We start from the raw sequence: 26,834 nt of genomic DNA on the forward strand, positions 1-26,834 counted from the left end.
TAACTTATTTTTCTGCTGGAATATTTCTTTGTCATTTTTTTTTTCCAGAAAAGGTATGTAGGTGATATATATTCTTTTTGCCCATGGAAGACATTTTGAATGCCCTTTGGAGAAGGCAAAGTTTGATGTATCGTCACGTAACAAAAGCAAGTTACTAATTAGTATGGATGGTATGATCCCATTTGTGTGTGCGTTGTGTGTGCATGCACGTGTAAACCACATATGTGTAGATGTATGGTTGTATCTATACAGAGAGATATTGAAATAGAAAAGGAGTGTGTGGTAAAATATAAAGTGTTATTTAGATGTGGGCTATGCATATTTTAATACATTTTCTAATTTTTCTCTAGTGAGCACATAATACTTAAAAACATAGTTGTAGTTTTTTAAGATCGACCACCATAAGAAAGGATATTTTGAGCTCAATATTTCTCTAATATGTCCAAGAATAAGCAAAAGCCACTTTATGAAATTCAGAATGTAGGTTAACTGTATTTTTTTTAACTTGACACTGAAAAAATGGTAATAGAGAAAAAATTAATTGTGAGAAAGGAAACCTAGTAATAAATGAAATTTCCAGTGACTAGTTGGGTGCATGAAAAGAGCTGGGCTTGAGAGTCAAAGGCCAGGTCAAGTCTTGGATCTGATGCTCATGCCTTATGGAACGGAGCAAGCTGACTTTTTCTAAAATTCAGCTTCTTATCCCTGGAGAGGAACATAATAATAATCATCCTATTTTCTAGGACCATTAGAGGATGACGTAAGTTAAAAGAAAAATGCTCTATAAAATTGAAAGCACTAAACAAATGTTATTATTATGATTATTTTTAACCATAAAAAGAAGGGTTTCCCCTTAAAACCTGAGGCATTGCAGGGAGAGGCACGTGTAAATGCTTAAGAAAAGACAGGGCTTGCGTTTTATTGCCAATAGAAGTTGAGCATTTCAGATTCTGGAATGCTGGAAGGCATGATGTATGTGGTCATCAATTCAAATGTTGGAAATGGAAGGCTCTAATCACAGAGGGCTGTCAGTATCTTTGTTATCTTTAGGAAGCTGAATACTAGTTTCAGGGTGGTGATATGGACCTAGCAATCATGTACAAGTTAGAAGATCTGTCCCTACCCTTGGTTTGTCTTTCGCTTTGAAAATATCAAAGCCGCCATCAAGTGGGACCAGTAACCCCTCCACTCCTCTGCCCTGCACCAGTCTATTTCACAAGGTTTTAATAGGAATGGTAACACGCAATGAGAGGTGCTCAGGAGCGCTGTCAAATGTAAGGGGGGGTGCAGAGAGAGAGAACGATCAGTAGTAGTTAGCACGGTGAAATCGCTCTAGAGGATACTTGACAAATGTCCCTCTTTCTTGAAGCATTTTCTCCTTTCTGGGAGAGTGCTTGAGGGATAATGATATAACATCAAGAAGAAAGTATGTGTGCAGGTGCGCTTGGTGTGAGGGGGAAAGAGAGACAGATGCTTCTTGGAGGTGAGGGAGCAGGGGTGGGCAATGAGAAAAGAGAAGGGGAATTCGTGTGGATTTTTCAGCTTTTGTCCAAACTCTGAGCTCCTTTCCCAACACCCACATGAAGCACTGGCCATAACTGCTTTTAAAACACTATTCAGAGGAACTGAGCATATAAAAGGACAACTTTCCTGCAGAGGTAGGAGACTGTGGCCGTTGAGTGACTAAGGGAGCAAAAGGCCGTGAGCGTGTTGGCCACTAATGTGTCAAGCTCAGGAACCTTGCAGTGTTTAGTCTCCTGTGGAGTTGGCCTCCGATTTCCTGAGGCCTTTTAATCACTTGGATTTTAACTCTAATAAAAACGTCTGTACCAACTTCCACCGTTGGAGAGTTAGAAGTTGGATGTGATCCACTCTGAGTTAAGAGCCCTGGTTTAGGGGAAGATCCTTGGCTGCCATTTCGTAAACAGACTTTTGCTGAGAATCTCGGACGCGCGACGTCTCAGGCCCAGATGCCCTGGCAATGCTAAGGACGTGGCGGTTCTTTTGTTAATCTACGCTTGTGGCTAAACCTGTCTCATTCAGGACAGAAGAACACATTAAGTGGGAGGCATGGCTGCTGCCCCTCATACTCACAGCACCATGAAAATCTTCTCAAGCAAAGCATGAGCCTCTTCTTCTCATGTATGTCCTCATCGTCCTTCCATGACGTCCATTTATTTCAGTATTTCCATAGCAACTGTAGCTATGAAATTACCCCCAAAGGTAGAGGATTTCTAAATTGTATCAGATTATGCTAAGGCAAAAAGCAACGATAATAATGTTTTTAACGGACTAAGCCCTTCTGTTAGTAAACAATTTTGTAATGTATAAAATAACACAATTGTTCATTCCTTGTCTTTGAAGACAGGGAAGAAGTTAATATCTCCTTTTCATAAATGAGGATACCGGTACTCGGAAATTAAATGGCTTCCCCAAGGTCACACCAGGAGAGCAAGGTCTAGAAGCAATATATTCTATTTACATCACCTTACTTCTCAAGGAAGCTTAGTGCTCGTACTTTTAATCTGTTCATTTACACAAATCCACAAAAATAATCAAAACTAAGCTTTTAAGAGATCACCAAAGTTGAAAAGCATCTTATTTGTTTTGTTAATAACTATACAAACTTAAATTAAAATAATTATTACAGGGGTGCCTGGGTGGTTTGGTCAGCTGGGTGTCCGACTCTCGATTTCAGCTTGGGTCATAGTGTCAGGATCGTGGGATGGAGCCCTGCATCAGGCTCCGTGCTCGGCGTGGAGTCGGCTTGTCCCTCCCCCTCTGTTCCTCTCCCCACTTGAGCATGCTCTCTCTCTCTCAAATAAATTAAGTAAGTAAAATCTTTAAAAAAATAAAATAACTGTTACATAAGGCACTTATTAAATTGGTTCAAAGTAAATATAAATAAACTTCTTCAATAGTGGATAGGTTAGAGTTTAACATACGGTTTCACATTGCTGATGGTTCTGTGAATTTGAAAAATCTTTCTAAAGAAATCGAGCAAAAGTTCTCCAAATTGCTGCAAAGTGAACTTGGTAATATAAATCAAAGAATTTATGCTAAGGAAAAAAATTCAAAGTAAAAGAATATAAAACTTTTACTCAGCTATTTATAGGCATGTTATTTACAATACTGAAAGAATGGAAAACACCCAATACCTTTCTAGTGGCAAAGAGCTTTACAATGTAGTATGCAAACATAATGCAAAACTAAACAGAAAAAAAACTAAAAAATAGCGGTTATTAACAGTGGAAAGCTATATACATATTTATATTAAGTCAACCAATAGAAAACACAAAAGAAAGCATATATGAAATGATTAAAGAGAATTATAGTGCCTTATAGAACCAAACTGGTTTAATTACAGTTATGTGTGTGCAAGGATTAAGGATTCAAGAGACAACAGGAAAATCTGAATAATCACTAAAGCAAAGATGAAGACGTAATTGGTATATTTTTCCCCCCAAATTATGTAAATGGTCAATTTAAATATGATCTAAGTTGATCACTAATTAATTTAGGCAAGAAGAAATTAAATTTGTATTAGGTGAGTCTCCTTCCTAAACTCAGAGCATTGGACATGGGTGGTCTTTACACAGAAATAATGAACTAAACCACGATCGTGAATATTCTGATTCTATTACCAAAAAAAAAAAAAGCTCACTGACTGAGGTGCAGGGCGTGGGTTTTCGCCACACTTTGTTTACACAGGATGTCTCTTGGACATCAGTTTCCACCAATGGAACCTGAGGCAGTTTGACTGGATGGCATCACAGGTATTTCTGTTCGGAGGGCTTTGGTTCCAAGAGACAGACATACAGCCCTAGGATCGTCCTTACCACACGCTGTCTTCAAAACCAACTTGTTTCATTTTAGTCTCCCAGCTTCCCCAATCCCACCCCCAGAGAAAACTCTTTACATTTCTAGTGTGGCAACTTGTTGGACTTGACGAAAAGTCCCAAAGAAATGAAAATGCTAACACATCCATGTGAGAGCTTGAGGGCTGTGCTGAACTCTAAAATCAATACTAAACAAGGGTCTCTGAATACAGCTTAACTGGATTCTGATAAGAATTAAATTACACTTGAGAGTCACCATGGATAGATCTCATAAAGAAAAATCTTGATTAAAGGTTCTTCTGAGGGAGAGACATCAATAAAGATGGTAGGAATTTCCATTGTTTGAATTCACCCAGCTCTTCCGAGGATGTGGTTAAATATTTCCCAGATACTCTTCCTTGTCATAAGCACAGTCTTAAGCAACAGGGCAACCAAAGCTGAAGGAACTACAACTCAGGAATCACTGAGCTCCTATACCTGGCCCGGAGATCGAAACCTGAGCCCACACACTGTAGAAACCTGTGAGTAGGCCAGATGGCACTTTTTTTCAGTCTTATTACACACCCAGGAGGGCAAGAAAAGCATTTAAAAATGGGACAGGGGTATGCCTGAGAGGTTAAAACAATTCCCTAAAGCCCAAGGAGCCTCACGGCACATGTAAGGTCCTCATGTTCAGAAATACTAAATATGCCAGAAATCTTACCAACATTCATCTCGGAATAACATGCATTCCATTACCATTCCTTGGGCAGGCCAAATGTGCTTTACAGCAATGCCTCATTTCATCTTCACAAGCCTTTGGAGAAAATCCTGCAATCACTCCCATTATATATATGGGGGAACTGAGGCTTGGAAAGAGCTTTCTCAAGGAGACAAAGCCTTGTAAGTGATGAAATCAAATTCAAACCATGTTCCTCACACCATGTTACACTGTTTCCCAATATTGCTCGTATGATCCTTAGCCCCAAGGGATATAAGAAAAAATGAAGAGGACTGCCCCCGGAGCACCATTAAAGTAGGAAAAAAAATCAACAGAGCAGTCCAAAAGAAGGATGAAAAATAGACACAGAGCTACACAAAACACAGCAATGTGTAATCACTTCGTATAAGGACAAAGGGCCACAGGTGCTTCCAGAGGCTCTGTGGACATCGTCGTCACAGAGCGCACTGCAATAAGTAATTTCACGTGCCGGCCCTAAGCCATTGTCCATGCGGTCTGTTTACAAAGGCAGGGGATTTTGTAATGTTTTTCTTTTCAGTAAAGATTTCAAAGGGCAATATCTGAAATATTCTTATTTCCTAAAGAGGTAAGCTTCTGTTCAGTAGACTTTCCCTCATATATGTAACTGCCCCCTTCCAGATCAATAGGACATTATAGTGTTTCTGTTTATGTTCTAGACAAACTAAAAATGTGTGCTGTCAGCAGAGACTATGGGACCAGGGGTGTGAAGGACTGAATATAGCCCTGGTTATGACATCCATGATGGGATGGAGAGGCCCTTTTCTTCCTCTCCTTGTTTCTGCATTCTCACTTCTAAAAAGAGGAGTTGGTTTCCAGCTCCAGCATTGTGTGGCACTAGTATGATGCGGTATGTATTTAAGTTAAGTTTCCTTTGGGGAGGAAAACGAAATAAAATTGAACCTAAGAGATGCAAAACAATATTGAATCCTGCAATATCTTAATCTTGAAGAACTTTCAGATCTGTGCTGCGGACTCCAGGGCTGCAATGAGTTAGAGCGGGCAGGTCATAGGAAGATACTGACAAGGCCAGAAACTTCTGCAGTGAACTTGAACCCTGGGGTTCTGCAAAGCTATGTATAACTCCTGAGACCTTGCACCCAAAACTTCCTTTATGTTAAAAGGCCTGGGCACTGAGGCCAAACCATGCCTCCTTTGTGGGTTTGCAAAAATGCACCAATTTTTCCACTAACAAGTGTTAAACAGATTAAAATCATGCAGAAAGACAGCAAAGAAATGTTTTTTTAAGTTCAAAAACAGTTTATCAAATTGCTCTATCAGAAGATAGCTTAATGTGTAGATTTAAGTAGCCTGGTAGGAAATGAAGATAGCATATTTTTAGCCATCCGGCTATGTTATTAAAATATAGTTGTTGTATTCTTAAAAACAACAACAACAACAAAAAAACCCAACCCCTCAATTATTAGCTCAGTCAGCATTACTATTCATTTTCCTTTAAGGGAAATTCATTTCCCTGTATCATAAAGGGTCTATCTGTTTGCAGCATTGAAAACCTGCTGGGTATGGTAGGTAGGCAATCTTTTGGGGAGATAAGAGGCCATTCAAAGGGCCCAGGAATTTGAAAGAGCACTGGGGAGTCCAGAGGCCCTGCAGGGTTTCTTTACAAATACTGGCAAATTCAAATGCAGGGTGAGACCTAATAATAAGAGGTACAACTATGCCACTTGGGAAACCTGCTGTGCAGGGGGGGGTGTGTGAGCTTGTATGTACATGCTTGAAAGGCCCGAAGGGATGATCTTCTCTGCAGACCACTAATTGATAATGAGCAGATCCTCCTAACATGCCTTTCTGACCTCATACGTACAGGGGACAATTGGAAAAAATTAAGATATGTCAATCTACACACACACACACACACACATTGGAATCTGGGGAGAAATAGAGATCGCTGGCTACATTCTATTTGGAGTGATTGGCATTCTGCCAAAGAAGACATCTTTACAAAGCAGGGCGGGGTGGGGGGGGGGAGTGGCAGAGCAGAATGTGAACTTACAATGTAGCAGGGCTCACAGTAAGCTTTCTTCTCTACTGCATAGAAGGGCTGTCCCCGGAGCTTGTTGTTGCAGATGATGCAGGTAAAACAGTCCACGTGGAAGACCTGATCCATGGCAGTGCATCCTGTCCCTTCCCCAACGACATTCTCCCCACAGCGAGCACAGCGGCCTGAAAGGCAAAAGGGATTGACTCCTAAGAACACACCAAGGAACACTTTCAGTCCTCCTAGGACGGAAGCCAAGGTGGAGGAGACAGCCGACTCATAATGGCAACAGCAGCAACAAGACTGACACCACGCCCACCACCGCCGTCCCAGGAGAAAGATCGCCGGTATAGCCACCCCTAGGCCGGGTACGGCCGCCATGATGGGGATTTTCTATGAGGCATTTGAGGAGTTGACCCTCACAGCTCAAGGACCTACAGAAAGGGACAGAGTAGAACTCAGGTCTCCTGATGTCAAGGCCAGTACTGTGCCTCTGATCTCACACCAAGTGTAAGAGGAACATGACTCAGCAAGGGAGCAGTGGAAGGCACATCTAGGAAAGTCTTTCTGCTTGGAGAGTCTACGTGTCCAGTTGGACTGTGAAGGAATTGGGTAAAAAATCAAACTTTAACTCCTCTCAGAAAAGTCCAGGTTGTAAAATCTCTGCATCCAGCCCTCAGTGATAGACAGATCAAAAGGGAGTCCCTTTTATTTCCCGACAGTTCCGACTGCTAGAAAGTTATCTCTCATATTGAGCCAGACTGCTTCCTCAAGCTAACTGCTACCCAGTACTTCTAGTTCTGTCTTCTAGGGCCTCGTGAAACACGTGTCATCTCTTACACCTGACATCCTTTAAGTTATTACAATTACTTATATTGCCTTCAAGTCTGGTACTAGTTGGAACATCCCTAAAACCTGCAACAGTTCCACCGACTTTAGGGTTTCGAGTCCCTATGGTCCTGGTTGTCATCGTCCAGCCCAGTGTTCTGTAAACTTTCAGCATTCTTAAACTGATTTATGGGGCATCTGGACCACATATGGACATCAGATTTGGGTTTCAAAAAATTCATTGTTTTAAATAGGAACAATAAAACAACAGAAGACACAAATATTTATGTCAGCGTGAGGCACTGTGCTGGCTGCAGTCTGTATCTCTATCTGGTTCTGTCATGGGAATCTGGAGCCAGAGGTCAGATCCACATCCAGTTTTCCTTCTTTTCTTTATTTCCATAAGTAGAAAGTCTTAACAAATAATTACAGGTCACTGGAAATGTCAACAAGAATCTGGGGGCTTTAACACATAAGTTGTAGCAAACCTAGTGCTTCCCCTTATGCCAGGCATTTTCAAGGTGCTTTTAGACATGTTAACTCATTTCATACTTACAGCCACCTATGTCACAGGTCTGCTATTGGCCCTATTTTACAGATGAGGAAAGTGAGTCACAAAAATGGTTAATGAAATTCAAAATTAAGTAGTCTAGCTTCAGTGTCCATGGTTTTAAGCACTATGTCATCTGGCCTCTGCTTCATTCTGTGCATTGGGATTGAACACGGAGCTGACATTATGGGGAGATTTCTCACTGAAGACTGCTTTCAGCACTCCATCACGTTGGATTGACAATCATTTCACACCTACAAACAGGAGGGCTAAATGTTTCAACTTGGGAGAAAAGAGGCAAACATATTTCTAATCCTCTCTGGTTGCATTGGCACTGGAAAATATTTCTATATGCTCTGTTGCAGGACTTGAATGTGTTTTTAAAATATAACCCAAACTACAGATCATTTTCCCCCTAAGGAATAAAAAATATCAAGTACTGGAAAAAGAGTTAAACTCTTGGAAACTGAACTGTCTCCACGGTAGGTGATAGTCTAAATTTCTGATATCATATTCTTGATATTTGATAAAAACTTCTGTAATAAACTTTGTGGCTTGTTTTACAAACTTCTACCCAAGAGTTAACTTGTACCTGTTTTTTTTTTTTTTTGAAGATTTTATTTATTTATTTGACAGAGAGAGAGCACAAGCAGGGGGAGTGGCAGGCAGAGGCAGAGGGAGAAGCAGGCTGCCCACAGAGCAGGGGGGAGCCCGATGTGGGACTCGATCCCAGGACCCTGGAATCAGGACCCTGGAATCATGACCTTAGCCAAAAGCAGTCGCTTAACCAATTGAGCCACCCAGGCACCCAACTTGTATCTGTTTTTATCATGAGATGTATAACTTTAGAAAGTTGCCTTTAAAATTGTGGACTTTAATTGCCTTTAGTAACAAAACTAGGTTATTGCATATGGCACTTGTTTTGTGATTATTCAGGGGAAAAAAAAAACAACAGCTTAACTCGTTTACTAAAAAGTTCACCGTGCTATGTTTGAAGTTGATGCTACACTTCTCAAAGTTTCATGTCACTATCTGTCATTTCATCACAGAAAACACCCTGCAATTATAGGCAAATGGATCACCAATTCATAAAGTCTTATTTTTTTAAAAAGTCATCATCATATTTAGTATTCAAACTTTTCTTTTACAACTGCTTGTGCAGACTTATCACATTTGTCTTAGAATTTACAGATTCACTTCCAATATTTATATTGGAATCCTCTTTCACCAAAATTTACATTTTTAATATTAATCCAAAGTGGTATTTATGGTATTATCTTTATTACCATTTTTCCTGCTGTCACGGAATCATATTGAAATCACTGATCTATTTTGGTGAACTAAAGAAATAATGCAATACAATAGTGATAATGAAAAATACAGGTTTAAGAGCAGCAGAAAAAATACTAATGACATGAAAATACTCTGAGCTGAATGGCACTGTTGGTGAACATTGGTCCAGCAACATCAATCAACAGAGGTTTGTGACATATGTGCAAATTTTAAGAACGTGATGGGCATTAAGGAGGGCACGTGATGTGATGAGCACTGGTTGTTATACTGAAGTGATGAATCACTGAACATTATATGTACTATACCTCGGCTAATTGAATTTAAATAAAAAAAAGAATGTGATGATTATTAAGAGCATATTGAATTCCTGGGGCGCCTGGGTGGCTCAGTTGGTTAAGCATCTGACTCTTGGTTTCAGGTCAGGTCACGATCTCATGAGTCATGAGATCAAGACCTGTGTTGGTCTCTGTGCTGAGCGGGGAGTCCCCTCAAAGATTTTCTCCTCTGACCTTCCCCCTGCTTTCTCTCTAAGATAAATAAATAAATCTTTAAAAAAAAAAGAGCATACTGGATTCCTGTGAAAACTCTAATTTTACATTTCAAATCTGTTAAATTCAGGTCAACAGAATTATTTTTATTTATTACTCTTTCCCATTCTAGACCTTAAACTGGGCTCCTTGAGAGTCCACCAGGGACTACTAGTGATGTGTGGACCACACCTTGGGGGAAAAAAAATTCTGGCTAAATGTTACAGTCTACTGGTCATGGTGGTCTATAAGACAGCTGGAGGTAGTGATTCTGACCCAGACCATGCCTGGCCCGAAGTATAGTCTCTGGAAGCCAAGATATTGAGTCTACATAGTTTATGGAGAGTTTGCTAGCTAACCCTGAGGATATGGGAGAGAATCGCAATTACTGACTAGAGAGAAAGATGAGGGCAAACCCCTAAAGGTCAGGCTGAAAAGACATGTTTTGAAATTTTCATTCTGTTCAACAAACATTCCCCAGGTATCTACTCTTTGCCAGTACTATATTCTGCTTCTGTGTGATATACAGAAATGGATTAGACGATGTCAGTGCCTTTTACAATCATTATAAGACTATACATTCTACAATCCCATGGGGAAAGGTGCCAAGTGCCATAGGGGAAAGTGCTATGGAGGTGTGGGAGGGAAATCACGTGTGAGAGGGGCTCAGAAAGGTTTTGTGGAGAAAGAGGCATTTGAGCCCAACTCAAGGATGGAACTGGGACAGGTGGAGATGGGAAAGAGAAAAGCATTCTGGTTTTATCAAAGGGAATGAGTGGCTGGGCTTGACTAGATCCCAAACCTCTGCAGTAACTTGGTGCTGGCACAACAAGGACTTGTCTTCTCAGCTATGAAAGCAGATGGGCAGTATTCATAAGGAACAATCTTCTCCTTTATAATTTGGAGAACATTCTTCCAGAGTGGGTCAGGCTAATATGCTGGACCCAGACATGACCAGCTCTGCTGCTGCCTCCCGTTTTTTTCCTATTCTTGGGAGAAATTGGGGACACAGGCTCGAGGGCAGTCAGTCTGGCACCTTTAAAATCACAAGCACAGAAAAAGAGCGAAGAACAAAACATAAAAATAGCCCTACACATCAGCAGGACAGAAAAGGTGCCCGAATGTTCCCTTTTCACATTAACGAAATTTACAAACTATGCCTTTTAGGGAAGCAATCACAATGGAAAGAAAGTTACTCAAGCCCAGTACATCCTTGCCCCTAGAGGGGCTTATGCTACACATCATTAAAAGCAGACCACAATCTTAATGCCCATCTCTTGGACAAGTATCTCAGCACTTTTAAATGAGAAAAACCAGGGGAATGGTACCAGACTTGAAGGCATCAGAGCATGAAGGAAATAGAGTTGATTAGGGGCCGGTAGGAAGCTCAAGTTCAGACCCAGGGCTGGAATGAGGAGCTTGCTGGCAAAGCTCAGCACAGTGATTTAAAAAAATCCAATGACAGAGGATCAGACAGTCTGAGGAGAATTTTGATAGTGAATTAAGATGCCTGAATTAAAAAAAAAAGAATTCGTTTCTAAAGCTTGCTTATATATTACTGCTTGGTATGTACACTGCTCCGTATTTTCTCTGGAACCAGTTATGGTTCTTCTCACCCCTTTCCCCAGGGACCCTGTCCCAACTGTAGCAACCTCTTGAGTGAAGCCTCTCTGAAAGGCTTCTTTCCACCACATGCCTACTATCCAAATTGGGATCCATTATCTTTCATGGGCCATTGCAATGGCTTCCTGATTGCTCCAGTATCTGATTTACTTCCTCTTATAAATGGAAAAACTCTATGGAAGTCTTAGTCCTGAGCTACGTCTGGAAGGTTATGCAGAATTGGAACAAGTCATTTCTAGGAAGGGCATGGGTGGAGGGTGATATTACAGGCAAATAACAGGTAGAGCAAGGGAGGTATAGTAGTAGGAAATGGGTTTTCATATTTATTGCTTCCCGTTTTCTCTTTTGGTAATGTGAATATACTTCCTTTATAATGTAAAAATAGAATTTTTTAATTAAAAAGTTTTTTATGTATGTGAACCTTGCACCATTAGTATAATAGGCCACAGGCCCTCTTTAGCAAACACTGCTTGTTTTTGAGGTAGGATCAAAAATGTCCACAGCCATTTTAAAAGTTGGTGATACTCCCAAACTTGTGCATTATTCAACATCAAAAGTAAAATAGAAAATGTATGCGTATGCAGACATCAAGCCAGGTCACATTTGTCTTCATGTCTTCCTTGCTATCTGACTTATAATAGAAATTTTAGGCACAAGCAAAAGTCATATTCTATTTTTAAATATCACAATGAATTGAATCACCCTATATGCCGATTGTATGATGTATCAGCTTTCTCATTATGCACCTTCTGCAAAATATTCTGAACAGAGTCCTGTTTGAAAAGTTGAATCAATAAGGTTATATCAGGGTAATGAAGTCATGGCAAAGTATTCCTAGAAACAAAGATTGCTCCAAAATTTATCCTACATATGCCCACTGGAATTATCTTCCTAAAGCAGAGCCTCCATTAAGCTGATTCAGAAATTATCTTCCACTGAAGTTGCAAGTTTGCATTCTTTTTATGACAGGTGCATATGGCAGTCACTGAAGGTTCTGGAATGATGGCATTTCCTAATCACCAAAGCTTTTATTTTATAGAATCCTGTAGCATTAATGCATGTGATAAAAGACACCCTGTTTTTTAAACTACTTAAGTCCTAGGACAGTGATTTTCAACCTTACCAATATAATCGATAATCTGGGGAACGTAAAAACAAAACACTGATTTCTGGGTTCCAGCTCCAGAGATTCGGATTTCATTAGTCTGAGGTGGGATGTTCTTGAACTGGAATTTTAAAAGCTCTCTTGGTGATTCTCATGTCCAGGCAAGTTGAGCCACTGTTCCAAGGGGCCCCTATTTCTGTATTGCTCATTAGGATAATAGCTGACAAGCATTGCCCAAATAGGTTTATTTTATCTGTATTCAAAACAGTTCAGGGACAGACTGGTAACAGTAAGTTGGCTGGAAAAAAAAAAAATTCTACTTTTCACCAATGAGTTATCACCCTGATGCTGTGTCTTTAAGTCTTAGTTTGAAGAGTTTTCAATGGCTTTCTACTCATTGATAACATACAAGAACAGAATCAGCTAAATTTTCTCAAATTTCACCAGCACTGCATAAGAAGCTCACTTGTATTAATTAGAAGCACTTCTACAGCAGCCTTCTTTCGTGTTGTAAATGAACGTATCATATAGCACTGCCGTGTGGCCTTCGACAATACAGAATCTAACGAGAATGTCAACTGATGGCCATGTAAGGTGTGATAGTATGTGTGACGTCGTACATCAAATTCAGTTTTTTCCTACTTTCTTGAACTCTGCCTTTAAGTAACATGGCAGTATTGAGTCTCCTATGGCAAATGCTATTTAGTGGTGTGAATAATGGAATTCTTATCATATCTTAAAAGCTGGACTGTAGTACACACTTAGTTTTGTCGCCCTGCTTATGTATACACAATGATACTATACTGGCTCATTATGGTATTGTTGCGGTGGTCCTTGCTGAGATGCTTGCAGATTCCGTGGGGACTTGGGTGGGAGGGAGGAGGCAGCACAAGGCAGTCCCCCCCTTCGCTGCACACACGTGCTTGTGCTCTCTCACACGTGCATGTTACTAGACACGGCAGGCAAAGGGGCTACAGCTGCTGAAGCACGATGACCAGTGGCAGACGCAGGAAGTCTTCAGAGAAATTAAGAGTAAGAAATTAAGTTAGAGTAACAAAACAAAACAAAACAAAACAAAAAACAAAATACCACCCCAAAGTGTCAGAGAGAACAGTATAGGAGTGGGTGGATAAAGGCCCGGGCCACAAACCTGATAAGATGGAAGGAAGGCTGAATCCTACTGACGAAAGGAAGTCATTATGAAGCCTAGATATGAGGTGATTCATTTATAGATACATATTTGCTTAGGCTGGACCTTCAGGGAAAGAGGTGGACTGGAGGGGGAGTCCCACACGGGGTTGCAAAAGCAAGCATGTTCCACTGACTTAATTACACTGCATTGTGAAGAAGCACAGAAAATTACTGTGCTTTTTCTCTATGCCAAGCACTGCCCTAAGCACTCCACATACATTCTTCCATAGTGCTATAATGCTTATCTATCTTTATTTGATAGGTAAGATGTCTGAGGTTAAGTCACTTGGCCAAGGTCTCGGGGGCAGAATAGCCCATGCTCCTAACCAAGGCCGAGGACGTCAGAGTTATGATTGAATAATAAACTGTACTCACAGAAAAACACATGCTGATTAAGAAGATGGGCTTTAGAAGTCTGACCTGGTTCCAATCTCAGCCCTACCTCCTTCTGCCTCTGAGATCTTCACACCCAGGGAAAGAAGAGCCAATATATAGCATCGCTTCTCTGACCCCCAAATCTCGGGAGCTCTCAGTAAACATCAGAATCTGCAACAGGTAGGGAGATCAGCATAGGTCGGGGGGGTCCTTCAGAGAAGATTTTAAAGTATTGAAACTCAAACTCTGCCTTCCTACTAGGAAAGCTTTAAAAAAACAAACAAACAAAAACACTGATAGCCATGCTTCGCTTCCAGAGATTCTGATTTATCTGGTCTGGGATGGGGCCCTGACATAACAATGCTCTTGTGCAGTGGGTTCGAGAACCATTGCTCTAAAAGGAACTGCATGTTTATGTGCTCCACAGTACAGTCTGTCCCAGAGAACTCTTACAAAGCAATGACGGTTAGGAACCAAAGTCCTGGCCCTACAGAGCTACCTCCTAGTAAGCCGCACTTAGTTGCATTGACAAAGGCAGTGAATTGGACACCACCCACCCTGGTCCCAACCTCTGCCAAACTAAGTAACATACACATGCACGGTGTATGTCAGGACGATTGCTTTCTGGCAACTTCCATTCTAAGGGAAAGCAGCTCAAATAACAGCAAAAATCAGATAACAACAAAAGAAAAACAAAAAACAACACTGCTTTGCAGTTCTGAATGTAATACATGGCACCTGTTAATGAGTTATATATAAAGGTGTAAAGGAAATCAGCCAGAACTGCAAGTCTTACCTTTGTTACTCACTAGCTATGGGAACCTGGACAAATTTCCTAAATTTCCAGAGCCTGAGGCACATGTTTTCAAAATAAGCAATAAGTAGACCCCTCCTCAAGGATCAGGTGGTCTCAGCTGGGTCATCTGTCCAGCCATTCTGTCAGCCCCTCAACAAACACATTTAAGAATTTTCTATTCTGTGCTAAGTACTGCGCACAGAGGTAACCTTTTCTCAGCATTTGTAAAAAGGGAACAGTGATGACTGCCTTCACTACTTGGCCACGAAATTCCACAATAGGCACAAAGGGGCTTGTGCGGGCCCTGATTCTTTCTCTCTCCAGCTACAGGAGGTATAGCTCAATTTCAAATGGAGAGATCACTGCAACCAAAAGCAGGGTGATACACATTCTGGACCCACCTGTAAAAAGGACAGTCAATATGGGGATAATAGAGACAGTTGCATCACTGAGGCAGTTATGTAAGATTTATATTCATCAAGCTATCACTTAGAGAATTTAGTGCTCAAAATTCAACCCCAATCCTGCAGGAACTTGTGGACCCCAGAGTGAAGATAATAGTCAATATTTATTCAGCAGTTAGTATTTGCCAAGCATTGTTTTAAGTATTTGTTTATTTATTTATTTTTATTTTTTAAAGATTTTATTTATTTATCTGACAGAGAGAGACACGGCGAGAGTAGGAACACAAGCAGAGGGAGCGGGAGAGGGAGAAGCAGGCTTCCTGCGGAGCAGGGAGCCCGATGCGGGGCTGGATCCCAGGACCGTGGGATCATGACCTGAGCCGAAGGCAGACGCTTAATGACTGAGCCACCCAGGTGCCCCTGTTTTAAGTATTTAAATATATTATCTCAGGTAATTCTTCCACTGACCTGCTGGTGTAGGTCCAATCATCATCTTCATCATAGCAGCAGAAATGGTAGCCTAGGGACGGTAAGTCACTTGCCCGCGGCCATGGAGTTAAATATTGAGGCTGGAATAGGGACCCAGCAGTCTGGCTTTGGAGACCCCTTCACCTGTCCTCTAAGCTGGCTTATTGCTTTAGAACTCCAAAATTCCTACAAACATCCGGCCTGGCAAGAAGCTTGCATAAACCTCACAACATCCCTGACAGGAATATCAGCATCTATTTTGACTAAAGCCAAGATTTCTCTTCGATTTAATTTTTACACATGGACATTTTCATACTCCCCCTCTGAATTCTTAATATATTTTCCTATATTTAAAATTCACTTCATGATTGATCGGTTAACAGAAAAAAGAATCAATATTTACTAGTACAGTTGCAACTGCTATTGCACTGATTATTTCTGATTTCTGATTGGAATCTGCTCTATGGTATCTCTCATGGGAATTTATATTTCCCTCAAGCTCCATCCCAAGCTGAAAATACTTTAATTTGTTTAGTTTCTGTGGTGGGAAATCTCCAAATGTACTGTGGTTATTTAAGAGCAAACCTAACCCTGAGGTAATTCGAGAGGGTGTTTCTAAAGCTACAGTATTTCAATGCCCAACAATAGCCATGAGAATCTTATGATGTTACCAAGCACTCCTTATATTTATATAGTATTTTATAATATTAAATGTGCCTTCTCACTTAATGCTACCACAAAGAACAAAATGAAAGTTATGACTAACATTACTTTTAAATTTCTGATATATCAAGATCCAGAGTAATCCTAAAGGTTCACATAAAACTTCACTTCTCTCATGTTGTTTGAACCTTACCTCACAATAACTAAATGCTAGATAAGGCAATTATCTAGCAAATGAGTTAACTTAGGAATCATCTTGCGTATGACTTGAGAGGTAGAAAGCAGAGCTGGAATTTAGGCTTGGTTCCTCTGGCCCCAAGTCTAGCGGTCTTTGACCTGGACCACAGTACCTGCACACACGATGCTGAATCCAGAGGTGGGGGATGTTCTCATCTGACACTACACCCCAGCTTTGGTTTTTCTACTCAGTGCTGAAATGACCCTAATATACTATTAAGAGGATTTGAAAGTCTAAGAACGAAAGAACATGTGGAAAATTTAGAAAACATCTGGTCCAACCTCATATACAGATGCAAAAACAAAGGCTCAGGGAGAGGCTGTGCCTTGACAGAAGAGATGAGACCTGGATGCAGGCCTGTAGGCCCTCGGCAGAATGGTCTTCTAGCTCCCGGGTGTGCCACCTCAAATATTAGTTTCTGCCCACTAGTAGGCGCTGTTGCCTGAGCATGAGGAATTCCTCCCTCCCCATATGGGGAAATTTCATTGTTAAAAGGGGGTACAGGGTAGTCCACAAGGATGACTCCTGCATGATTCCAGAACAAGGGTAAACTGCATGACCATCTGAAACAGCAGAACCAGTCCATTTCTGTCTGAAACACCCTGACATGTTCTGGAGTTTTCCACCTGGGTGTTCTGAAAATCAAAGGAATGGCAGCAAGATGTGTGCTAGTGGGTTCTGCAGCCATACCCTGGGGCCAAAACAGGCCAGGCTCTGCTCCCTGTTTGACCATACCTGGTCTGAACTGATTCATTTTTGTACACTGGAGTTACATACAACATTCACTTGACAAAAGGCTTCTGTTTTGTTATTAGCTTTTAAAGGATAAAGGATTATCAGCATTCTGTTCAGTTCGAGGGGGACAGGTAGTAGATCTGCGATTAGAACTGGGTTCTAATCCTGACTCTACCACATATATAACCTGTGATTTTGGGCAAGTTACCTCATCCACCTGAGCCAGTCCTACGTCCCTCAACGGTGATCCCAGCCCATGGTGGCTTAAAGTGTTACAGGGAGGAATTTACATATTAAATTATAAGTGACAACAAAATGTAAGGAATTCCTCTAAGATGTGTCACCATAAAATAAATTTTTGTTCTGAATGTTGATATAAATCACATGCACAATAGAGCACAATGTACTTCTCTATCTGGGCTTTCATCCAGAGTTCATAGTCTAAGGAATTCCTGTGCAAATCCACAAGATGGAATGCAGTCCTAGATGTAAGTGGATAGATTTTGAGGATCTAAGCTCCTTGGAAATGCTGGTAGTGCTGCTCCTCTTCTCAGTGGAGTGGGCAGATGGATGCCATGGCTGCTTGACACATGAGACCCAGGCACTGAGTCGTAGACCTGCGGCCATCTCCATGTCCGCCCTCGCGTGTCTGAAAAATTCTCGTTGCTAAACTGCAGTCTGCATCAATTCTGTCTCTGGCACTTGCATAGTAACACTGAGCTCTCTGAGAGCTAGCATGACGTCTTGGGAACAGTTATTAATACACGTATGTATGCACACAGTATGTGGAAATATGCATGATTGAAAGCAATTAGTGGATTACTTTTAGGTAATACTTCCCACCGGGACTATGCTTCTGAAAAAAATTCCCTTCACTCTCAAGAAGCTTGAACAGTCGTCTGCTATCACCAGAATGTTTGGGATAAAAATGGTGTCAATTTTAAGGAAACACACTTCTCAATTTTCTTTGTTAACATCTGAATAAAACATGAGAAGGTTCCCACTTTTCCCCTCTCCCCTTTCATTCAGAGAATAAGTTCCTTCACAATCTTGTTTTGTGTGAGAGAGGAAATAAATAGCCACCCCTCTTTGCCACCTCCAGATTAGCAGAATCACTGGGTTTTAAAAGTAGAAAAGTTTAAATTTCGTTCTAATAAACTCCACTGGCTAGCATTATTTCTGAGGTGTGGCACAACACTTTATAACAAGAACACGGCCAGAAACTGCATTTCTCCCTTGTGGGAGCGTACAGCCCTGTGAGATCAGGGAGAGAACAGCGGAAGAAAGTCTCAGAAAGTACTACAGGAAGGACTTGGTTGGGAATGAAGGAACACTTTTGGGATAATAGCAGATTTGGGGAAAATGGAACATTTCCTTAAGAAGCCATGTACCTGGGAAGGGCAGATCCTCCCTGTCTCCTCTGATAAGATGTATAAATACGATCAAGTGTTTCTCTAAGGACCTTCCCAGGCTTCAAGTTTTCATTCTCAGATAAATTAGAGTAAGCCTGCCTGACGATAAGGAGAACCTGCTCCATGGTGATATCTGGACACCAAGACTCAAGACTCCAAAATCGTTGAAACACTATAAAAGCTATTAAATAAAAGAAACAAGAAATGGAGCAACAGACATGTTCTATTTATGTCAGCAGAGTATTTCCAGGCGAATCCTCTTGCACTAACGTAGTTTCCATTTTTAGATTATCATATTCGGTAAACACATTTAATTTTTATAGGATGACTCATGCCCAAGTGCCTAATAACTAGTGAGATAACACAAGGGTTCTTCCTTACTAAAGCTTATAGGAAGAGCTTTCAGAAACTGTATAAATCCACAGAAACTGCCTAAAAACAGATAAGCTCAGTAATGGGTTCTTGCATCAGCTCCTGCTAAGTGCTTTTATTTGTAGTTCTGTCTTGGGCAAGAGATACTACACAGGGGGAGTGCAAAGTTGAAGGTCTTTAGCAAAAATTTGGACTATAAACACAGCTTGGCATTATCAGCATTCTGTTCAGTTCAAAGAAGAGATAGTTACAACAAATACAGCTTGCTTTATTTCTGAAACAAAACTGTGCACATATTTGTGGCCATACTACTAATTAACCTGTAGATTGTTCCTTTCATCTATTCGGTGTGTTTTTTCTCCCCCCTGTTACAACATGTTGGGGTTATTTTTTTCCCATCTGGAATATACTCAGACTGTTCTCTTGTAGGCACTAGGGAGGAGAATGGTGCACACGATGAAGGACAAGAGAGACTGACTGGTACAGAAAGATTAAAGGCGCCACATATGTACACACAGCAAGGCTGGAGGATGACTAAGGAGTGCCATGATGATGGTCTATAAATATCTGAAAGGTGTAAACACCGAGGAATAATTGAGCTTGCTGCAGGTGGTACAAATGGGAGCGGTGGTGTATCTTAAAGAAAAGGAAAGATTGCTATGAAATTAAAAAAAAAAAATGAAACATTGAAGATGTTATCCATGGGGCACAGCAAACTTGGAACAGAAGGGTGGATGAAAAAGCAATGGTATTAGTGGAGACACGTGCGTAAGGGTGGGCTTGACCATGTGTAGCTGGCTGACCTTAGAGAGGTCATTGAGCCTCTCTGGGCCTCAGATCCCTCTTCTGTCAATTATGGTGAGAACCAGAATCAGAGCTTTTTAAAAATGTGCTCCAAAGAACCTTAAGGGTCCAGAGGATTCAGCTACATTGAGTCTTGAGCATAGGGAGAATGGTGGAGGGGACCGGTGACTGACTAGAGCCCTTTATCACTTTCATCTGTATACCATCCACTTCCTCAGAATAAATTTTCAGAAATTTACTGACAAGGATATTTGCCTAAGAAACTTATCTTCTCAATGAAGTTTTATTATTTTTTTAAATTTAAATTTCTTTTTGAGAGAGAGAGAGCGTGCCCACACATGAGTGGGGGAGAGGGGAACAGTGCGAGGGAGAAAGAGAGTCTCAAGGAGACTCCCCACTGAGCTCGGAGCCCAGTGGGGCTCGATCTCACCACCTTGAGATCATGACCTGAGCTGAAATCAAAAGTTGAACGCATAACGGACTGAGCCACCCAGGAAGCCCCCTTAATAAACTTTTAAAGAGGTATTATTAGAGATTGGTTTCAGACTCATTCCTGTTCACAAGACTCCTGACAAGGAGAGTATGCTTTCAGAAAATGTTTCATTGAGTAACTACTGTGGGCTGACATGGCAGATACAGCAGGAAGACAGATATGCTCTTGTGGAACTCACATTCCAAATGCACTTTTTAAAGTAGGGTAGCCAAAAATTAATAAGTGAACAAAGGAATAACTCGTATAATTCCCTGTAAGACTGTATATAATCAATTAAATACTTATTAAGCAGCTAACTGCCAATCCTAAAGCCTCCTAATACCTGATATAGAGGGTAAATGTTCAAATTAAACTGGTATTGAGGACTTACTATGTGTCAGTAACTCCGTCTCAAACTCAGGATCCTCAATTTCCACCCCAGGGGTCCCTCAGTTATATGTCTTTGTGCACAACCAACCAAAACCACTACGAGCACAGCCTGACTCCTGCTCCAACCTGCTACCAGTGTCAGATGTGTTTGATCCCAAGTCTAGTCATACCACTTGAAATTGTTACTGTAATTATACTATTAACTATTATGTAGGTTAACAAAAAAAGAGTGAAAATGTTTTAATTTTTTAAAAATAACATTGAAATAGAATGCTTTGGGAAAGTTCCATAAAGACAATCTGCTTAGGAAAAAAAAAAAAAGATAAATTGTTCAATTAGGTATGGATAAGCAACCTTAAATTATTAAAAAAAAAAGCTTAAACATTCAAAGAATTCTGCATTCACTTTATTTCACAAGTGCCTTTAAGTTCTTACTCTCCTTTAAAGGAACCTAAACTGGAAATTGTTAGAGGACTCATTATGACATTATGCACTAGGACTCATGCAAGATGAAAGGCCAACAGCCATCACTCAAATATGCCTTGGCCATGTTTTTTTAAATGGTGAAATATGTTTTTTGTTGTTTATTTATTAAAATAAACTTTATTGAGGTAGACTTTTCATGCAGTAAATGAACCCATTTTAATTGTGAATTTTAATAAATTTTAATAAGTTCATAGGCCCTTGTAACTACTGCCATGATCAAATTCTAGAACATTCCCCTTACCACAAAAACCTCCCTTGTGTTCCATTAGAGTAAATCCTTTCCCCTAGCCTCAGAAAACCACTGATTATTTCCTGTCACTATAGATTAAATTTGCCTTTTCTAGGATTTCATAAAAATGGAATTATACAGTACATATTCTTTTTTGGGGGGAAACAGGACAGATATACCACATTCATTTGGCTTCTTTCACTCAGCATAATGTTTGTGAGACTTTCCCATGTGAGACTTACTAGTAGGTCAGTTCCTTATTACTGATGGGTAACATATGGCTGCAAAACTGTAGCACAATTTGTTCTTTCACCTACTGATAAATACTTGAGTTGTTTCCAGTTTTTGGCCATTGCAAATAAAGCTGCTATAAATTTCTATATGCAAGTCTTTCTATAGAAAAAAAAATTCATTTTCCTTGAGTCAACATATGGGCCGACAAAGGCTGATCATATGGTAAATATGTGTTTAACTTTTTGAGATAATACCAAACTGTGGTTGTATCATTTTACATCCTCAGCAGCAATGTCAGAGAATTCCAGTTGCTCCATCTTCTAGTTAACACTTGGTAATGTCATTCTTCTGAATCTTAGCCATTCTAATCAATGTGTAGAGGTACCTCACAGGGTTTAAATTTACATTTCTCTGATGACTACAGATTTAGAGCATTTTTCATTTGCTTATTGGTTATCTCTACATTTTATTTAGAAAAGTGTCTGTTCAAATGTTTTGCCTAGTTTTTAATTGAACTGTTTGTCTTTTTCTAGGAGTTCTTTCTATATTCCAGACACAAGTCCTTTATCAGATACATATATTCTGTGCTTATTTTCTCCCAGTATAGGTCTTGTAATCTCATTTTTTAAATGACGTTTTTGGAGAAGCAGAAGTTAATTTTTTTTCTTTCCTGGCTTAACTTTTTTGTATCTTCTCTAGAAAATGTTTGCCTACCCCAATGTCATAAAGATCTTCTATGTTTTCTTGTAAAATTTTTGTATTTTAGCTTTTACATTTAGGTCTGTGAATGAAAATGTGTGCAAGACCTTTACAGCGAGACCTGAAAATATTGCTGAGAGAAATTACAGAAGATATAAGTAACAGGACAGATATACCACATTCATGTACTGGAAGGCAACCCTGTTGAGTTGTCATTTTTTCCCTATTTGATTTATTAGATGTAAATCCTACCAAATTTTATTGGCACACATTGACAAACTGATTATAAAATTCGTATGAAAATGCAAAGGATGCAGCATAGTTCAAACACTTTTGAAAAAGGAGAACAAATTTGGATGACTTATATTACCTGGTATCAAGGTTTGCTCTAAAGCTACAGTAATTAAAATAGTGGGGTACTGGCACAAAAACAGACATAAATATAAAGATATTAAAATTAAATTATATAATTTTCCTCTCTTGCTTCCTCCCTTCTTTCCTCCTTCCCTCTCTCAATTGAGATTCCCCAATTCAAAGTGCATTTTGATTAGCTCAGTGGACCTAAATGCATTGAAGAAGGTTCTATTGTATTTATCCATAAAATTTTGCCCTAAGATTTCAAAGTTTTAGTTTAAATAACATGTTATGCAAAATACCATGCTTATTTCATGCATTTCTTCTAGGAAAATATTAAAAACTAATATTTTGATTTTTTTCTGATAGTGCATATTTATAAAACATACTAATGGCTTATTTATTTTCTCTTTCAGAAGGGAGTTCATATATATCTAATGAAGTAAATTAATGTTTTGCCTCAAATGTGTTTATTTGCTAATAAAGCAAATAAAGCACAATAATTGTGCTTGGTCATGGAAACTAAGAAGTGGCAGAAGATCTGCAGAGAGATTTTTCATTTTTGTCAAGAGATCAGAATTAGTATCTGATTTTTGATGTTAAACAAGGAAAAACACTTTTTTTTCCTGGTGGGGTAAGGATGATAATCATTTTGCAACTTACAAAAATCAGATTTAAAAGTGTTTCATTATGATGAAGTCATCTCCCATGGATCACCACAGAAAGATATGAATTTTACAACCTGCTAAGCACATCAAGTAAGTTTAACCATATGATCACAGTCTGAAGACAAAAGGCTTGTAAATGGTCCTTACCCTATGAATTCAGGCTTATTTTTCATTTCTTACCATTTATCGTACTTGAAATATTTAAAGTAAGTTATGAGGTCTTAAAGGATAGAGCACTCCTTATAAAGAAATGTTCTTCAGTAATAAGTGAGTGCAATTTTTCTAACTCTGTGGAATAAAATATTCATAATGGATTAATATAAAAGGATAGAGGCACAATTAATGTAATTTCTCTTTATGAAGACTGGTGTCAGATATCGGGCTTGTATGCTCTAACAGAAACTACGAATGTAGCAAAGTATAAAACATAGTCCTTTTTTCTTGCAGATCTAAAATGCAAGAGTGTATTCTGAAGTCCAGAGATAGACCCATTTACTCACTGTTATTATCATGAGCAAATTAAAGTTCAGAGCCCATTAGGCAACACAGTCCCTACTGCAAAAGCAATATTTAGTAAACTACAGCAACAGAATAATCGGCTTGATGGTGCCTGTGTTAATGCTCACATTAGCTCTCACAATGACAACCTGGAGGAAATTGCCTTATAGAGTCTGTTAGTACATATGGGGACTATTTGGTCTTTGGGTTGACATGGATACCACCACTGCTGATTTCCGTGGACATTCAGCCTGAGAAGCAAAAGACAAATTTGTTATGCCTCTTTTGTATCAACAAACTCAAGCCAAATGACGGCCACTGAATGACAGTCATTGATCATTTACTTTCCGGAAATGTGAGCTACAGAAGACCCAAGAAACAACTTTCAGAGATTGCTATAACATGGTATTGTTGTCAGTCAAACTATGTTAGAAAACATTTAAGGGATTGCTCTGAATACAGGTGTTTAGCAGGAGATAAAGGTAGGATAACCACAACTCAAAGGCCTGTTGCAAATAAGTCTTTACTAGGCTCACAGACGATACTGTTACATCCATGTAGACCTGGTTTATCAAAGATATTTGTGACCCTGAAGTAACTAACTCCCATCTGTAGTTACAAGCCCATTCTCCCAGATGGGAACCAACTTTGAAGAACTTCTAGATTTATCTTTATTTTTAATATTTTATTTATTTGACAGAGAGAGACACAGCAAGAGAGGGAACACAAGCCGGGGAAGGGGGAGTGGGAGAAGCAGGCTTCCCGCCAAGCAGGGAGCCCGATGCAGGGCTCGATCCCAGGACCCTGGGATCATGACCTGAGCCGAAGGCAGATGCTTAACGACTGAGCCACCCAGGCGCCCCACAGAATTTCTAGATTTATCTTATCACCCTTTCCCCAGTGTCTCCAGAATTCTATCTCTTAAAGAATTATGCACTGACACACCATTTGCAATTTACAGCCCTTCATTATAGGACTGTAAGTGGGATTCCTATACAACTCCTAAGAACCAGCACAAATCCTTCAACCTTATAGGGAATGAGTAAGTTTCCTTCATGACTTCTGTTTCTCTAGTGCTCCATGTTTTCCAACCTCTACTTCAACCTTGTTGAAGTTATTCCTACCTTCCTGATGGTCTGCATCCCATTATCACCAGTCACAACCATACATTATTATCCAACACCTGTGTCAAATACTGTTTTCTCCTAGAAGCCAGGTGAGAAATCTCTCCTTTCCTTTTTGCTTCCCTCCCCCCCATTCTTCTTTCCCTCTTTCTAATGAAGATTGCAACGTTTCCCCTTCTGCCAATTTCATGTTTAAAACTTTGGCCCATTTTTCTGCTTGGTAGTTCATGAAGCCTTTCTCTGTATCTCCAAAGTATATGTAATATCTCCCTTCTTCAAATTACGGTAGAGATGTTAACTCTTTTCAGGCAATCATATTAATTCATTTTACGTTCCAGGCATTTGTACACTTGCTTCATCTCCCCTATAAGATCTCAAAGAACTGTTTCAGTTAGAACTACACACATTTGTTTATATATTCCATGTGGATCTCAATCAAAGCCTGATTATCAGAAAGACTTCAAGTAAGTATATGCAATAGCAAGCCACTATTTTTGAGAAATTTTTTTCAAACTCAGTCAGGCCAGCAAGTCTTTGCAAGAAAGGTGTTTGATACCTAGGCCAGCTAATGTTCTTAGAGTAAGAGTTGAAAGGTGTATCACTAATTGGTTTATAGGAATTATGTCTCGCCCATGTCAAATGAAGGAATGAAACGAATGTAATTTTAACACCAGAAGTCCAATATACATAGCACCAGGGATCCAATTAAATGTTCATAATTAAAAGTTAGGGGACAACAGAAGCTTGACGTAACAACTAAGAAGCTATTTATATTTGTTATTAAAAAGCAGCCCCCATTCTATCTAGTGACTATGTTTAGAAATGGGGATCTCTTGGACCTATATAAGTACCACCACAAAGAAGCTTTGAATTCACTACTAGGTGGAATAAAATTGGCCAGATAGTTTAAATCATATTACTACAATGAAAAAAAGAATAATCAGGAGCAAGGTTTCTGAAGTCATTCTCTGTCTTTAAAACCAGGCTCTATCAATTTACCTGTTGTGTGTCATTGGGCAAGTTACCTAACCTATCTGGGCATAAGTTTCTTCATCTGCAAAACATGGATATAATGTACCTATTTAATTAGAGCTGCTGTGGGAATTACCCAAGTCAATGCATAAAAGGAGTGTTAGATAGCACCTGGGTACATATAATAAATACTATCTTTATTGTTGCTGTTATTACCAAAGAGTCTATAGATTCCCTATGTGGCTGATCCTTAAGATTTGGAAACAATGCTGCTGAGGATTTGTTTGCTATAAAATTTTATTTTCTTATAGTAACAGTTCAGGACATGGACACAGTTGCATTCCAAGACTCTATTGAAATAAAACCATACAAGTATCAAAATAATAATGGCAAAAAGTAGGAGAGAGGGGAAGGAGAAGAGAGAGAATGTAAGTGGAAGATGGAGGTTATAACAGACAAGATATTCCAATTTTTGTCTGGAATTAAAAAACAAAAAGAAAAACAAATGAGAACAAGTTGATTAAATGGACAGGACACATCTTAGAATAAGGTGGGCTGGACCTGGTAAAGAGGTAAGATGACGGCTGAACCATAGATCACTCAAGCAGCACAGATTTTTCTCAGCTAAGGGTTTCCTAGACACTCTGACTACAATTTCAGTCTGAATCACAGGGTTGGAAAAGATACACTAGGAATTCCTCAGTCCCATACCTAGAGGGCACTGCCCCATTTCCTGAAGCTACTAAA

The 26,834-nt window shown here is 39.7% G+C and overlaps 1 protein-coding gene across 3 annotated transcripts in view; it reads right to left on the reverse strand.

The window, feature by feature from the left end:
* Nucleotides 1-26,834, reverse strand: part of LPP (LIM domain containing preferred translocation partner in lipoma) — a 653,705-nt gene that overhangs the window by 101,611 nt on the left and 525,260 nt on the right. For all 3 annotated transcript variants that reach the window (XM_028101192.2, XM_088025061.1, XM_088025065.1), the window contains one exon: nt 6,593-6,762. In XM_028101192.2, the coding sequence (XP_027956993.1) occupies nt 6,593-6,762 (170 nt within the window). The remainder of the gene's footprint in view (nt 1-6,592; nt 6,763-26,834) is intronic.

This window comes from Eumetopias jubatus, unplaced genomic scaffold (genome assembly GCF_037043125.1).
Source record: "Eumetopias jubatus isolate StellerSeaLion01/CBP00866 unplaced genomic scaffold, mEumJub1_p1.0 scaffold_1, whole genome shotgun sequence".
NCBI classification, from domain to species: Eukaryota; Metazoa; Chordata; class Mammalia; order Carnivora; family Otariidae; genus Eumetopias; species Eumetopias jubatus.